This window comes from Sorex fumeus, unplaced genomic scaffold, assembly GCF_029834395.1.
Source record: "Sorex fumeus unplaced genomic scaffold, SorFum_2.1 ptg000058l, whole genome shotgun sequence".
Lineage (NCBI taxonomy): Eukaryota > Metazoa > Chordata > Mammalia > Eulipotyphla > Soricidae > Sorex > Sorex fumeus.
Genome location: NW_026606115.1, coordinates 17,932,612 through 17,946,944, shown reverse-complemented (window position 1 = coordinate 17,946,944; position 14,333 = coordinate 17,932,612). Strand labels below are relative to the sequence as shown.

The 14,333-nt window shown below is 43.1% G+C and overlaps 1 protein-coding gene across 1 annotated transcript in view; it reads left to right on the top strand.

The window, feature by feature from the left end:
* Window positions 1-14,333, top strand: part of MID2 (midline 2) — a 111,423-nt gene that overhangs the window by 75,789 nt on the left and 21,301 nt on the right. The window contains exons 3-4 of the mRNA XM_056125774.1: window positions 5,275-5,382; window positions 7,276-7,424. Of these exons, the coding sequence (XP_055981749.1) occupies window positions 5,275-5,382; window positions 7,276-7,424 (257 nt within the window). The remainder of the gene's footprint in view (window positions 1-5,274; window positions 5,383-7,275; window positions 7,425-14,333) is intronic.

Genomic DNA, 14,333 nt, shown 5'->3' with positions numbered 1-14,333 from the left:
CAACCTGATTTCAGGATGCAGAGAGCCTCTCTCTATGCCACTGTCATGTTGTGGAAGGAAGAAGCCAGGCCAAAATATCTGGCTTGAAGATTCAAAATGATACAAGCTATGTAGGTTGAGGGCCTGGAGGTGAGAGGAAACAATATTTGCTTTAGAAGACAAGAAGGTTCAAACACCAATTAACCACCCCTATAAAAAAAGACAATGAACAAATGTCAAGTTTACTGGTCTGTATGATTGTGGATGCTAGTCTAGAAATAGAGAAAGAGTATGTACATGGAGAATAATTACAAGTATCCTATTGAAAGGGTTGGCTTGGGGGTCCCCAGATGATGAAGTCATGGGTTGGGTCTGTAGAGATCTCACAGAAGGTAGGGCCCTTGCCTTGCACACAGCCTTCCCAGGTTTGATTCCCAGCATTCCATATGGTCCCACAATCTCCACCAAGAGTAATTCCTGAGCGCAGAGCCAGGAGTAATTCTTGAGCACTGCCAGGTGTGACCCAAAATCAAAAAGAGAAAAGAAAGTCATAGCCTATGCCAAGCATGCAGGGGCCACGGGGTGTGTTGTCTGCAGGGAGTTTTGTAATGATCCTGTAGCATTTTTCCAGATCATCTTTCAGCAGTAGGCAGTGTTATTTTGGAACTCAAGAGCCAAGATGTCCTGGGCTCAAGATGTGACTGCGGTCATCTTGTCTGTACACGGTGAATGGAGTGTAATTGTGTTCTCTTTGTAGCCCACATTGCTACCGATGATGAGAGTGGGTGGTAAAGGACAGATTCTAGAGGTAGGAGGATAATTAAGGAGGATTTTATGACAAGAGCTCAAAGAAATAATCAGGGCTCTGACTTAAGAGTTCTCTGGCTCCACACATATCACTGTATTACAGAAAAAAACTTTAGTGGGGTTGAAAAGATAAGGAGGGCAAGACTATACATCTGTATGACATCTGTGAATTTATGCTAGGCAGCAGGGTGAAGTAAGATGTAGAGTCAGTGTTAACTCACCTAGAATCAATGTGGTGATGATAGCAACCTTAACAAAAGAAGAGGAAATCAGCGGGGGAGGTGATGAGTTTGTCTTTAAATATACTGAGTTTACGGTAACAAGTAATGACCTGGACATGCCAAGCATGGAGGAAGGACACCCCTATCCATCCAATTCATTGACAAACATTTACTGAATATGTGCTATCTCTCGGTCGCTGTGTTGAAGATAGAGGCAAGGCAAACATAGCTGCTGGCCTCCAGCACTCCTGTCTGAGCCACATTAGACTTTAACAAACAACACTCATACAAGGTCAGTGATGTGATAGAATTATACAAACACACACCCATATATCACTGTATCACTGTCATCCCACTTGTCGCCAAATTGCTCGAGTGGGCACCAGTAACGTCTGTTCCTCCCAGCCCTGAGATTTTAGCAGCTTCTTCTTACTCATCTTTTCCCAATGATTGGAGGCTCTTTCAGGGCTAGGGGAAGGAGACCTATTGTTGTTACTGTATTTGGCATATCGAATATGCCACAGGGAGCTTGCCAGGCTCTACCTGTATAGGCGGGTTATTCTTGGTAGCATGCCGGGCTCTCCGAGAGGCACAGATGGGTAACAAGTGTCTTCTGTGCAGTCCAGAAAGTGGCCTGGAGCATGGTGGTGGTTGGGCAGTTGAGGTCGGCTGCCAGAGCTGTGTCACTTGGGGGTGGGGAGGGCTCTCACTTACCCCACAGCCTGGCACGGAGTCCAGTGGCATGGTTCTGGGAGCCTCCTTTTATACTCCCATCTGGGAGGAGCATCCATGAGTTCTGGAGGGGGGGGCCAATGAGTAGATTATCTGGTGATGCCAGGGTGTGGCTTATGGGTGTGATTCCTGAGCCACTGGAGACTGGGGGAAGCAGACAGAGGATCTCTGTTCCGGGTCTCGTTGAGTCCAGAGTCCAAGATCACAAAGTTCCACATTATGTGAGTTCCATGGGACTTCATTCTTGCATGAGGCTCAGCCTGAGCATCCAGAAAGCGGCCTGGAGTGTGGTAGTGGTTGGCCAGTGGTGGTGGGCTGCTGGGGCTGGGTCCCTTGGGGTGGGGAGAACTCTCACCTGCCCCACAGCCTGGTGCGGAGTCCCACACCCATATATATGTCTCTGTGTGTATATATACATATATAGATATAGATATATAGATATATCACAGTGGGAATATAGAGAGCCAGTTGTAGTTAAACAGTTTAGAAAGAAAGAATTACAGAAGCCATGATTTTGGGCAGGGGAGACTCCCATGTGATGCTTAGGAGGTCTGAGGGACCCCTTCAGTATTCTTGGCAACTGGCTGTCAGTTCAATGACAGGACCAGAGGAGGTAATGCAGTTTGGTCCTGGTGCTTCTGAGGCTATTTGGGCCACCACAGCAGTGCTAGGGGCCTCCAGAGCTCTACCTAGTGTTTGAAGACCTCCAGGGCACCAATGTTGAAAGACTATGCAGTGCCAGTAATCAAACCTAAATGGGGGCATACCTAGCATACACAGTAACTACCGTACTATCTCCTGGCCTCAGAAGCAATGATCTTTGAGCAAGAATTGGAAAGAGAAGTAGAAATTGGCTGGTAAACAAGGAAATAATCCTCTGGTGCCAGGACAGTCTGGATCTAGAGCCCCCGCCTTGTAAGTGTAAGCTATAATAGGGAACAGTGTGTGGTCTGAAGGGATGACTAAAGAACACAGGGTAACAGAATAAAGACAGGTGGCACAAAAGAGATCATGGTTCACAGAAACTGAAGTCCCATTTTATTATGCTAGATCAGAAATGGTTAGAGTGTTAGATTTAAAGGCACCATCTCCTTTGGTTCCAGTCCCATCTCTGCCATACTCTAGCTGGGTGGCCTTGAGCTAGTCACGGAGTCACTTTATTGGGGTTTATCCCATTTGTCAAATAAGAAAAATGATACCTGCCTCACAGGGTGGATTTGAGAACTGGGATAGCTAATAGATGTCAACTGATTAGACCAATACTTGGCTTATCAAGAATGTTATGTAAAGCAAGAATGTTATATAAAGGTTAGTCCAAGGGTCAGGTTACCTGTAATAATGCATGGCACCATTCTGCACTATACACCAGCTGTACTTCAAAAAGACATTCCTTTTGTGTTGTTTTTGGTCTACAACTAGCTGTACTCATGATTTACAACTGGCTCTGCACTCAGCTACCACTTGCGCGGGGCTTGGGGGACCATATGAGGTGCTGGGGATCAAACCCAGGTCAGCTGCATGCAAGGCATGTGCCCTACCTGGTGTGCTATCTCCTAGACCCTCAAAAAACACACTTAAGTGAGAGGTATCTGAGTTTCCAGATAGTCTCAGCAAGACTCTGAGTATATAATTTCTTTATTCTCACACGAGTGAGAGTTCCACAAGAGTTCCACATTGTCTGCCTTGGAAAGATTGATTCAATTTAGGAAAAGAGTGTGGAGTCTGAGAAGCAAGAATAGAATGGCCAGAGTGGAGCTCTCCATTCACTAAGGATCTATGGAAGCCTTTATTGAGACATCCTCCCCTGGAAAGTGGAAATAAACTAAAACTAAGGTTGCTGTGTGACAAACTGTATTTTCTCTCATTTAAGTAAGAAACAGAAAACTGGCCAGCCAGGGTCTTAGATGATGAAAGAGGAGACTTGGGTCTGGTGGCAATTGTGTTGCGGGGGTGGTGAGGGAGGTGGAGGATTTGGAGCAACCTGTTGCTGGGGAGGGCCCGCAATTGGAAATGCAGCCTTGCCTCATTAATGAAGCATATCTGGCCCCTCGAGCTTTGGCGTTCTCAAGCAAACCACTGTCTGTTCCTCCGTCTTCTAGAATTCTGCCTGAATGGTCCTTGAATGGTTTCCTGGAATTACTTTGTTTTCCTATGTGGCTGCTCTTGCTCTGTGAGTTGATGAAATGGACCTGACCCTTCACTGCCACGCAGTACAGAGGTTTCACTTCCCAGAACTGACTGTGACTTCTTTTTTTTGTTTCACCATTTCTTAGCTGCATGAGATTGAACATGTCACTAAAAATATCTCTGAGGGACTAGACAGTAAAGAGTGAAGGCGCTCATCTTGCATATACTATCCCCAAATTGATGCCTGGACACCACTATGTGTGTCCCCAAAACACCATCCCCCAATTCTCTGAGTCTTAAGTCATCTATTAAATGGGAATTAAAAATGGCCAGATATTCCCTATAAGGTACTTGGCACATTGAGTGCTTTAAAGGTGTACATTTATTTCTCCTTTCTTGCCCTTTACACCTGGACACCCTGAAGGACCTCTGTTGTCATTTTCACCACTCACTGGAGCTTCATGCCACCTAATGTCAACAAAAGTCAAGACAGAAAGAAGGAGAAATCAGTACACGAGAAGACAATGAAAAATAGTGTCTTGGACTGGGGAAATAGCTCAGAGGGTTTAGGAAAAGTTGAAGCCCCAAGTTCAATCCGTGGTCCCCTGTGTCCCTTCACTCTGACACCACTTCATAAAACCCTGCTGGCCACAGCACTGCTTGACCCGAAAACACCAACAGATCTAGGTGGGCCAGTTATCTTCAGGAGTGACCCCCAGACTCCTGAGAGCCCTCCCCCAATAAACTAACGGCGGATTATTTTTTCAACACTGCCCTGACTTTGCTGTAGAGCAAATATGATGTCATCAGTATTCCACAGTGGGAAAATCTCCCAATACTGGGCAGCTCAAGGTGAGAAGTATCTATGAAAACATGATGACTGCTAAGTGAAATATATCCATAAATACAGATAGTCAATGTAAAGGTGTAGTTGCACATCCATATATTTAAAAATTTGAAGGAAACAAGGAAAATGAAAGGCATTTTTGTTATGATGGTAGAATTATATTATACTGTTATAATAAAATTGGGTCTGTGGAGAGGGTTCCTCTTTTTCTGCCTACTTAAATCTCATTGCCCTCTTTCCAAAAGAACAGCAGAAAAACAGGGTACTGGAGGAAAGGGAGTTGTACAGTGGGAATAACATGCCCCCATCTCATCTGTCCTTCTGCCCAGCCTTCCATTAACCATCATGATCTACCAGAGGCCCGGAGAGCTACCTATCTGTGGTGCTTCAATGCCCTTGCATCATTAATATCATCATCTCTACCCTTCTTCTAGGAGTGGATCTTATGAGGGAGGTATGGAAGAAGTTGTGCATGCTTAGCTGTCAGTCCGAACCTTTGAGAGCCAGCAGGGGACAAAGACAGCGATCACTGTGTAATACTACTCTGGACTTTCTTGGCAGGTGAATACTGCTATGCATGAGGCAAAACTTATGGAAGAATGTGACGAGTTGGTAGAGATCATCCAGCAGAGGAAACAAATGATTGCTGTCAAAATCAAAGAGACAAAGGTAAAGCCCATCATTTCAGTGAGGCCCAGGAGGAGGTGACTTTCCAGATGTCAGAATTTTATTCCAATAATTCCAGCTTGAATTTGGGTCATTAAAGCATAAGGAAATGAGCATGAAGGGTGAGAGGTAAACAAGAAACCATGCTTTGGGCCTAAAGCTGAGAATCCAATACAGATTATGGCATCCTAGGGGTGTTGGGAAAGTTCTATATCTTGAACTGATTGGGGGTTACAGTGGTGTTTTTATATGCAAAAAAATCAAGTGGTACCCTTTAGATAATAGTTCTTTACTATATGTACATTATAAGTCACCACATGTATAAAACCCAGCTCCCGGAAGTGTGCAGCTGCATTTGCAGCCGCACAACATTTTATTATCTCATTCTTACTTTGGACAACCTGGCAGGTTACCGAATGCTACCTGCCCACACGGCAGAGTCTGGCAAACTCCCCGTGGCATACCCAATATGCCAAATACCAGTAACAATGTTGGGTCTCATTCTCCTAACCCTGAAAGAGCCTTGAATATGGCACTTTTGAAAATCTCAGGGCTATGACGAAGGAGACGTTACTGGGGCCTGCTCGAGGCAATTGACAAACAACAGGATGATCGTGATCTTGAAGTCACCACATGTAGAAAAATAAGGGGAAAGTTATGGTAGAAATATGTGTCAGAAATATGCAAGGACTGTGATACCACTTAAGAGTTTTGGGCTCACTCTCATAGGTATTGGGAAGGCGTCTAGTTTCTTAAAAAAGGGAGAAATGAATTTGAAGAGAAGATCAAAATGGGACAATACTGAAGTCAAGGAAACAAGTTCTGAGGCTTATGGAAGTATCCTTTGCATGAGTTCATGAAGACCTAAACTAGAGAAGCAGTAGCCCTAATGGAAGGGAAAAAATGAAGAGATATTGCTGGAAAGGAAAAGCTAGTAATCTTATACAGATTCTAGATAAGAGCTGAGGAGCGAGAAAACTTGTAAGCTTATAGCCTGAAAGCTGAAAATCATGATCAAGAAGGTCAGGGGTTTGGGGGGGTTCAGTAGTGGGAGGGAAACTGGGCTCATTGGTGGTGCAAAATGTACAATGGTGGAAGGATGGGTGTTGGAACATTGTATGACTGAAACGCGATCATGAACAGCGTTGAAACTGTATGTCATAATGACTCAATAAAAACATTTTTTAAAAAAAGGTCAGGGATGAACCTTCATACATCAAAGTAGTTTTAAGCTTAAGTTAAAGTTTAAGTGGTAAGTGGTCTTCTGGTCAGTATAATGATTATAAGCTCATGCCACATGTGCAAAATGAGAAGTTACGTGTGCCTGGAGGGCTAAAAAATGGTATCATGTTGGGGGATTCCAGCTAACTCAGGAATTGTAATTTTCAAAAATACAGGTCTGTGAACATACAGGTATGTATAAAGACACAAAAGAACTATAGACATAGAAATGTAGTTGCTCATAAAATGGAGGCACTTTTTTTATTAAACATTTATCTGAAAATATGCTGGCACTAAAATGTAAGCAACAGTTATCTCTGCATGGCAGGGTTTCTTTTCTTAGTTTTATTTTTGAAATGTTCTCGAATGAGCATTTATTGCTTTGAGAATAAGATAAATTAATGTTATTAATAAAAAGAGAAGGTAGATCACCAAGGCTACAGGACTAACCTTGTTGCAACACAAGCGAGTGGGTTATGGGCGGGTGAAGGACGGACAGGCAAAACAAATGTAGGTGGCAGGGGGGAAAAGGTGAGTGGTCAGTATAAGATCATTGGCTGAATAGTTTTCATTACACTGCATCTAAATCACTGCAGATCTCCAGGTTTGATGGTTTTTAATTAAGTGTGGGTGTTTTGTCTTGTTTTTTTTTTTCCTTCGGTGAATTCTGTTAAGGTTATGAAACTGAGAAAGTTGGCACAGCAGGTTGCTAACTGCCGCCAGTGTCTTGAACGTTCGACAGTTCTCATCAACCAAGCTGAGCATATTCTAAAAGAAAATGACCAGGCACGATTCCTCCAGTCGGCAAAAAATATTGCTGAGAGGTATGTTCTTTTCGTTCTGTCCACATGCCTGTTCTGGTGAAAAGGGGCTGCTTCAGGGGACTTTGTTTTGGTTAGGCCTATAGCTGCCACTGAAGATCTTTCCCAGCTAGAACTCCTTCTATGTATACACTGTTTGTCAAGAATTCATGACCTACATTGTAGCAGCAGAGACCGGCCGGCCCTTCCAGTCTCCCTGCCCACTTGGGGTCCTGTCTGTCATGCCCACGATCTGCCTCCAGGCCCTATCTCAGTGCACCAACGGCCCTGATCTGGAGACTCCCAAAAGAATATCAAAATGGATTAGCTCCCTACAGAGATGTCTCTGGACCCCAACCATTTACAATTTTAGAATTTCAGATGTGCGCAGCCGCAAAAGCGCCCATGGAACCTCTCATGATATTTCACAATAAGCAATAGAAAATAAATTATCTAGCATCTGCCCCCTGGCAGACAGGCTTGAATGGTGGTGGGAAAATTCGAAATAATGATAGTGTGAAGGTGTAATGGTGGTATGATTGGTGCTGAAAATTTGAATGTAATCAATTAATGTGAAAAACCTTATGAAAATAAAATGGAAAAAAAAAGAATCCATGGCCTATTGAGAGTACCAGGAGTGGAGGGAACAAATAGGCCGCCTGGAAGTTATACAGGAACATAGGAGAAGGGTCTGGAACACATTGGTGGTGCTAAAGGAAGTAAAAAAAGAAAACCATAACTGCCAGTCAACAAATAATGTGTATGGGGGGTAGTAACTTTGAACTGGAGATGAGGTACCATGAGCACCTTGGTAGCAGGGTTGTGCCATAATTTTGTACATCCATACCAGAAACTAGGGTCTAGAGAGATAATAGAGTGGGCAGGGTACTTGTCTTGCATGTGGCTGGCTGACTCGGTTTCGATCTTTGGCACCCCATATGTCCCCCAAATCTGCCAGGATTGTGATCCTTGAGCATAGCACCAGGAGTTTGCTGTGATCACCTCTTGGTGTGGCCCAGAAAATGAACAAAACTATTCATTACCCAGAAACTACTATAACCCTATTACTTAAACTATAATTAAAAATCTTTATAAAGAAGAATCCATGGTCTGAAGGAAAATGTGAAACATTTCTAAGCAAATGACTCAGACATCAAGAACTACAGGATTCTCATGCCAGATTTGACCACTTCACTCCCTCTCTCGTACTGAAGACTTTGCCTCTAGACTCAGCATTCCCTTCTGTTAATTCTACCATTGTTCAGGGAGACACTAGCACCATCCATGTCATTGCCCCCTAGAGTACTCTGGCTGTCTAATCTTCTGGTTTCTCCTACAGCGTCTCTCACGTTGCTTCATACCATCCACTTGCTTCCAGGGCTGTCATGCTAAACCACTCCATCACTCAGAATTATACTTAAATCATGTGAAAAAGAATCCCATTTTCTAACTTTAGTCTATATATTTAAGATGGTCTGTTTTTCTTTCCTGTTACCCATAATGGCTACTTCAAGTCTTCTGAACACATCTACTACTTCCAACTCTGTCACCTTCCCACTCATGCTCAGTAGAGACAGAATTCAAACCCAGGGAGCTAAACTGTTACAATAAAGATAAACAATTCAGCTCTATTTCTGTTACTATTTGCATGAACCTTCTAAGCAATAGCCACCTGATGCTATTTATTTTCAGTTTTATCCATAAATTGTTAATGTTTGCTAATTCAGAAAATTACCAGTGATCAGTTCTGTAATTATTTTTCTGCCACTTCTCTTATGAGAAGTCCAATTCTGTTCAGTTTTGCTTGTTAGTTTTGTTTTGGGGCCACATTCTGCTGTTATCAGGAATGATGTCTGGTGGTGTTTTGGACACTACGTGGTGTTAGGGACTGAACCTAGGATATCACATGCGATTTGCATGTGTTTCAATCCTTTGATCTATCATCCCTTCAGCCTCTTGTTATCTCTTAACATACTTAACCTTCTCTTTTTCTCTTTGGGCATATGGAATACAGTTAGAGTTACTATTAGTGTCCTTGTCTGCTAATGCTGACATCTGGGTCAGTTCTGGGTTAGTTTCTGTTAGCTGTCTTTTCTCATTATTGCTTGTGTTTTCTTACCCCTTTGCATGCTGCTAAGTTGTGATTGGATGCCAAACATTGAGAATTTAATCGTTACTGGGTGCTATATAGTTTCATTGCTATATACATTTTGAGGAGTCTCCCAAATAATATGCTCAGTGGGTCTGGGGACCACTCATGACAACTCTTGAACCGAAGGTTCAATATGAAGGTCTGAGGATATACCACATCCAAAGATCGTCTGAACCAGCCCTTTCTTTCTGGGGGCCATCAGGGCTATATCTGGGGACATTCAGAAGACTGGAAATCGAATCTGGGTGAGGCACAAGCTAACCATTCACCCTAACTATGTCCTATTTCCCAGACCAGAACCGCTTTGGTTTTGTTAAGACAATTGTCCAGAGCATCCTAAGAAAGAGTAAAAGGGAAGTGACAATTTTAAGACTTATTTGTTTGTTTTCAGTCCACATACATCATGCTTGGGTTGTTGCTCCTGGCTCCCTCCTGGTGATACTTAGTGGATCATGTGGTGTTGGGGGGAGGGGGTCAAACCTGGGTCTCCTGAACACAAAGCATGTGCTCAGCCCATTGAGTTCTCTCTCTGACCCCTACAATTATTTTAAATCAAAAAACTATTTTAAATTTATTTGTACATTGGATAGGATTTCCTAGCCTCCACTGTTGTGTAGGGGACTATACCATTATTTGATCTATGTTATTTTGGATATGACCTGTATTTTAAAATCAACATTTTTGAGGTCTTCAAAGCTGTTTTTCTAAAATCTTGCCGAGATAGATATGGCATACCTTTGGTATTTTATCATGCAGTTTTTTGTTAGGCACTCAGTGGGTCTTTCAATATGAACAGTAGTGAATATCTTTTCTGGGAAATTTAAGAATATTATTTGTTAATATCCCCCTCAACTTTATTTTGTATCACCCCTCTTTCTGGGATTCTAAGTATATGTTGGCCATCTTAGATTTTCCCTCTGATTTTTATTTGGTTTTGGGCCACACCTCGTGGTCTCAGGGCATACTACTGGCTCTACACTCAGGGATCACTCCTGTTGAGAATTAGGAGTCCCTATGTGGTTGCAAGGATGGAATCGGAGTCAGCCACATGCAAGGGAGTTGTCGTATCTACTGTACTCTATCTCTCTCTAGAGGGTGTTAATTATCATTTGAAAAGTTTCTTCTAGGGGTAGTGAGGAATACAGTGGGTTGAACAGTTGCCTTGAATATAGATGACCTGATATCAATCCCCAGCACCAAGTATGGTCCTTGGAGCCCTTCCAGAAGTGATCATTGACCACAGAGCCAAGAGTAAGCCCTAAGCATCTGGTTGGGTGTGGCACGAAATACAAATAAGAAAATATGTTTCTTCTAAGGTCTATATTGTCATTGTCTTGGTTTTCCTACAAATTTCTTGATTCCTCAGTTCTGTCTGTCTGATAACCTCTGGGCTGTCTGTTTAAAATTAAGACCTAAAAAGTCAGTCAGATATCAAGGGAATGGGGACAGTTTGCTGCTTTGTCAACTTTTTTATAATGGCAGATTTTTGTGGAGAGCCCATCTCAGTTCTTAGGTGTTTTCTCCTTGGTCAGTTTACCATAGAAGGAATTCACTCAAATCCTACTTCTATTAGGCAATGAATGGCACAAGTTGCTGTTCTGAGAGTCAGGAAAGGAAAAAGCTGAAGGATTGAAGACTTTTTAAAAGTACATAGTGTCAAATGTAAGCAGACAGAAACTTCACATCTCTCGCCAGCATGAGGAAGGAGCCTGGGTAGTCTGTGCTTCCGTGGTTCTGGAATTCTAGATGTTCCTCGTGCAAACTATAAATTGTTTGTGACATGAAATCAGTTTGATGTCATTGGCTTCCTGGCCCACCTTTCTCTGGTGTGATATTGGTTACCATGCATCCATTTCTCTTGCTTCCAGACACTTTTGATGGTCTGTTACTGAATGGCATTGTTTTCTCCATTTTTCTTTGCCCTCATAGGTTTATTTATATTCTTTGTCATTTAATCACATTTCATCACTTAATCACTTAATCCCCGTTATTCATCGATTTACTCGAGCGGGTGCCAGTAACGTCTCCATCCATCCCGTTTGCGTGCTAGCGTAGCCCAATGGTATCTGTTCGTTCTAGGAACATGCAGAGCCTCAAACCGATCATTCAGGGTCTAGACGAAGAAGTCTGACCATCTTGTAGGTGGGCGTCCACGTGATCTTTTGATGTCCCATGGAATCCAATCAGTAATGGCTCTAGCCCAGCGGTTGTCTGTAAACCTCATTACGTGTCCAGCCCATCTGATTTTTGATGTCTTGGCAAATGAGACAGCGTCCCTGATTCTTGAGCGTTGACGAAGATCAGAACTCCGGATTCTATCATTTGAGTGAATCGTGATATTCCAAGCATAGTTCTTTCGATTCCTCTTTGAGAGACCCGAATAGCGTTCTCATCCTGTTTTTGTAGGGTCCAGGTCTCTGAGGCATATGTTAATGCAGGAAGAACAGTGGAATCAAAGAGATGTGCTCGTAGCTGGACGTTCTTTGTCCTTTTAGTTATTTCTTCAATGCTCTTGAAGGCATTCCAAGCCGCTCTCTTCCTCCTGTGCAACTCAGGTGCCAGGTCATTTATCATGTTGATTTCTCGACCTAGGTATACATAACTGTTGCATTCGGAGATGGTGGTTCCGTTGAGAGCGAATGGAGCGTCAGGAACAAGGCTGTTTCTCATAAACACTGTCTTCGTAAGATTCAGCTGTAGTCCGACCTTTCCACATTCACGGTCAAAGTCGTTCAGCATTTGTGCCGCTTGGCTAATGTTTGGTGTTATTATAACGATGTCATCAGCAAAGCGGAGGTGGTGTAGTTGCCGACCATCTATCTTCACTCCCATTCCTTCCCATTCCAATCGTCGCATGATGTTCTCGAGGGTGGCACTGAAGAGTTTTGGTGAAATGGTATCACCCTGCTGAACCCCTCTCTTGATATGGATGATTACTTCTTTGTAGAATGGTGAGATCTTGGTAGTGAATCCGCAATAGAGCTCACGAAGGATCCTGATGTATTGAGTTTGTACGCCCTGATTGGCTAGGGCTTCCATAACCGCTTCCGTCTCAACAGAATCAAAGGCCTCCTTTAAATCAATGAACGTTAGACAGAGCGGCATCTTGAACTCCCGAGAAACCTCAATGAGCTTAGTAATCGTGTGGATATGGTCGATTGTACTGAATCCTTTTCGGAATCCGGCTTGTTCACATGGTTGTCCTTCATCTAGTGTTCTGCTAATCCTATTCAGGATGACTCGAGTGAACAGTTTGTAGATGACAGACAATAGGCAGATCGGGCAATAGTTGCCAATGTCGTGGATGTCTCCCTTCTTGTATAGTAGTACAGTCCTGCTGGTTTTCCATTGGGATGGAAACTTGCATTCAGACAGGTAGCGTGTGAAGAGCCGAGCCAATGTATTGATGAGTACTGATGGTAAGTTCTTCAGGTGTTCAGGTCTGATCTTGTCTGGGCCAGGTGCTCTTTGTTTCTTTACCAACGAGATGGCATGTTGTATTTCGGAAGGGAGAACATATCACATTTCATAATATATGTACCACTTAATCACTTAATCACTTAATCCCCGTTATTCATCGATTTATTCGAGCGGGTGCCAGTAACGTCTCCATTCATCACGGTTGCGTGCTAGCGTAGCCCAATGGTATCTGTTCGTTTTAGGAACATGTAGAGCCTCAAACCGATCATTTAGGGTCTTGACGAAGAAGTCTGACCATCTTATAGGTGGGCGTCCACGTGATCTTTTGATGTCTCGTGGAATCCAATCAGTAATGGCTCTAGTCCAGCGGTTGTCTGTAAACCTCATTACATGTCCAGCCCATCTGATTTTTGATGTCTTGGCAAATGAGACAGCGTCTCTGATTCTTGAGCGTTGACGAAGATCAGAACTCCGGATTCTATCTCTCATTTGAGTGAATCGTGATATTCCAAGCATAGTTCTTTCGATTCCTCTTTGAGAGACCCGAATAGTGTTCTCATCCTGTTTTCGTAGGGTCCAGGTCTCTGAGGCATATGTTAATGCAGGAAGAATAGTGGAATCAAAGAGATGTGCTCGTAGTTGGAGGTTCTTTGTCCTTTTAGTTATTTCTTCAATGCTCTTGAAGGCATTCCAAGCCGCTCTCTTCCTCCTGCGTAACTCAGGTGCCAGGTCATTCATCATGTTGATTTCTCGACCTAAGTATATATAACTGTTGCATTCGGAGATGGTGGTTCCGTTGAGAGCGAATGGAGCGTCAGGAACAAGGCTGTTTCTCATAAACATTGTCTTCGTAAGATTCAGCTGTAGTCCAACCTTTCCACACTCACGGTCAAAGTCCGCAAGCATTTGTGCTGCTTGGCTGATGTTTGGTGTTATTAGAATGATGTCATCAGCAAAGCGGAGGTGGTGTAGTTGCCGACCATCTATCTTCACTCCCATGTTTTCCCATTCTAGTCGTCGCATGATGTTCTCGAGGGTGGCACTGAAGAGTTTTGGTGAAATGGTATCACCCTGCCGAACTCCTCTCTTGATATGGATGATTACTTCTTTGTAGAATGGTGAGATCTTGGTAGTGAATCCGCAATAGAGCTCACAAAGGATCCTGATGTATTGAGTTTGTACTCCCTGATTGGCTAGGGCTTCCATGACCGCTTCCGTCTCAACAGAATATATGTATATATGTATATTTATAATAATTTAATCATCCCCACGCTTCAACTCTTTTAAAATGTCTTCTACAACTGCACTATTGAAAATATTGTTCCAAGTTCAACAAATGAACACCTTGTTTTTATATACTA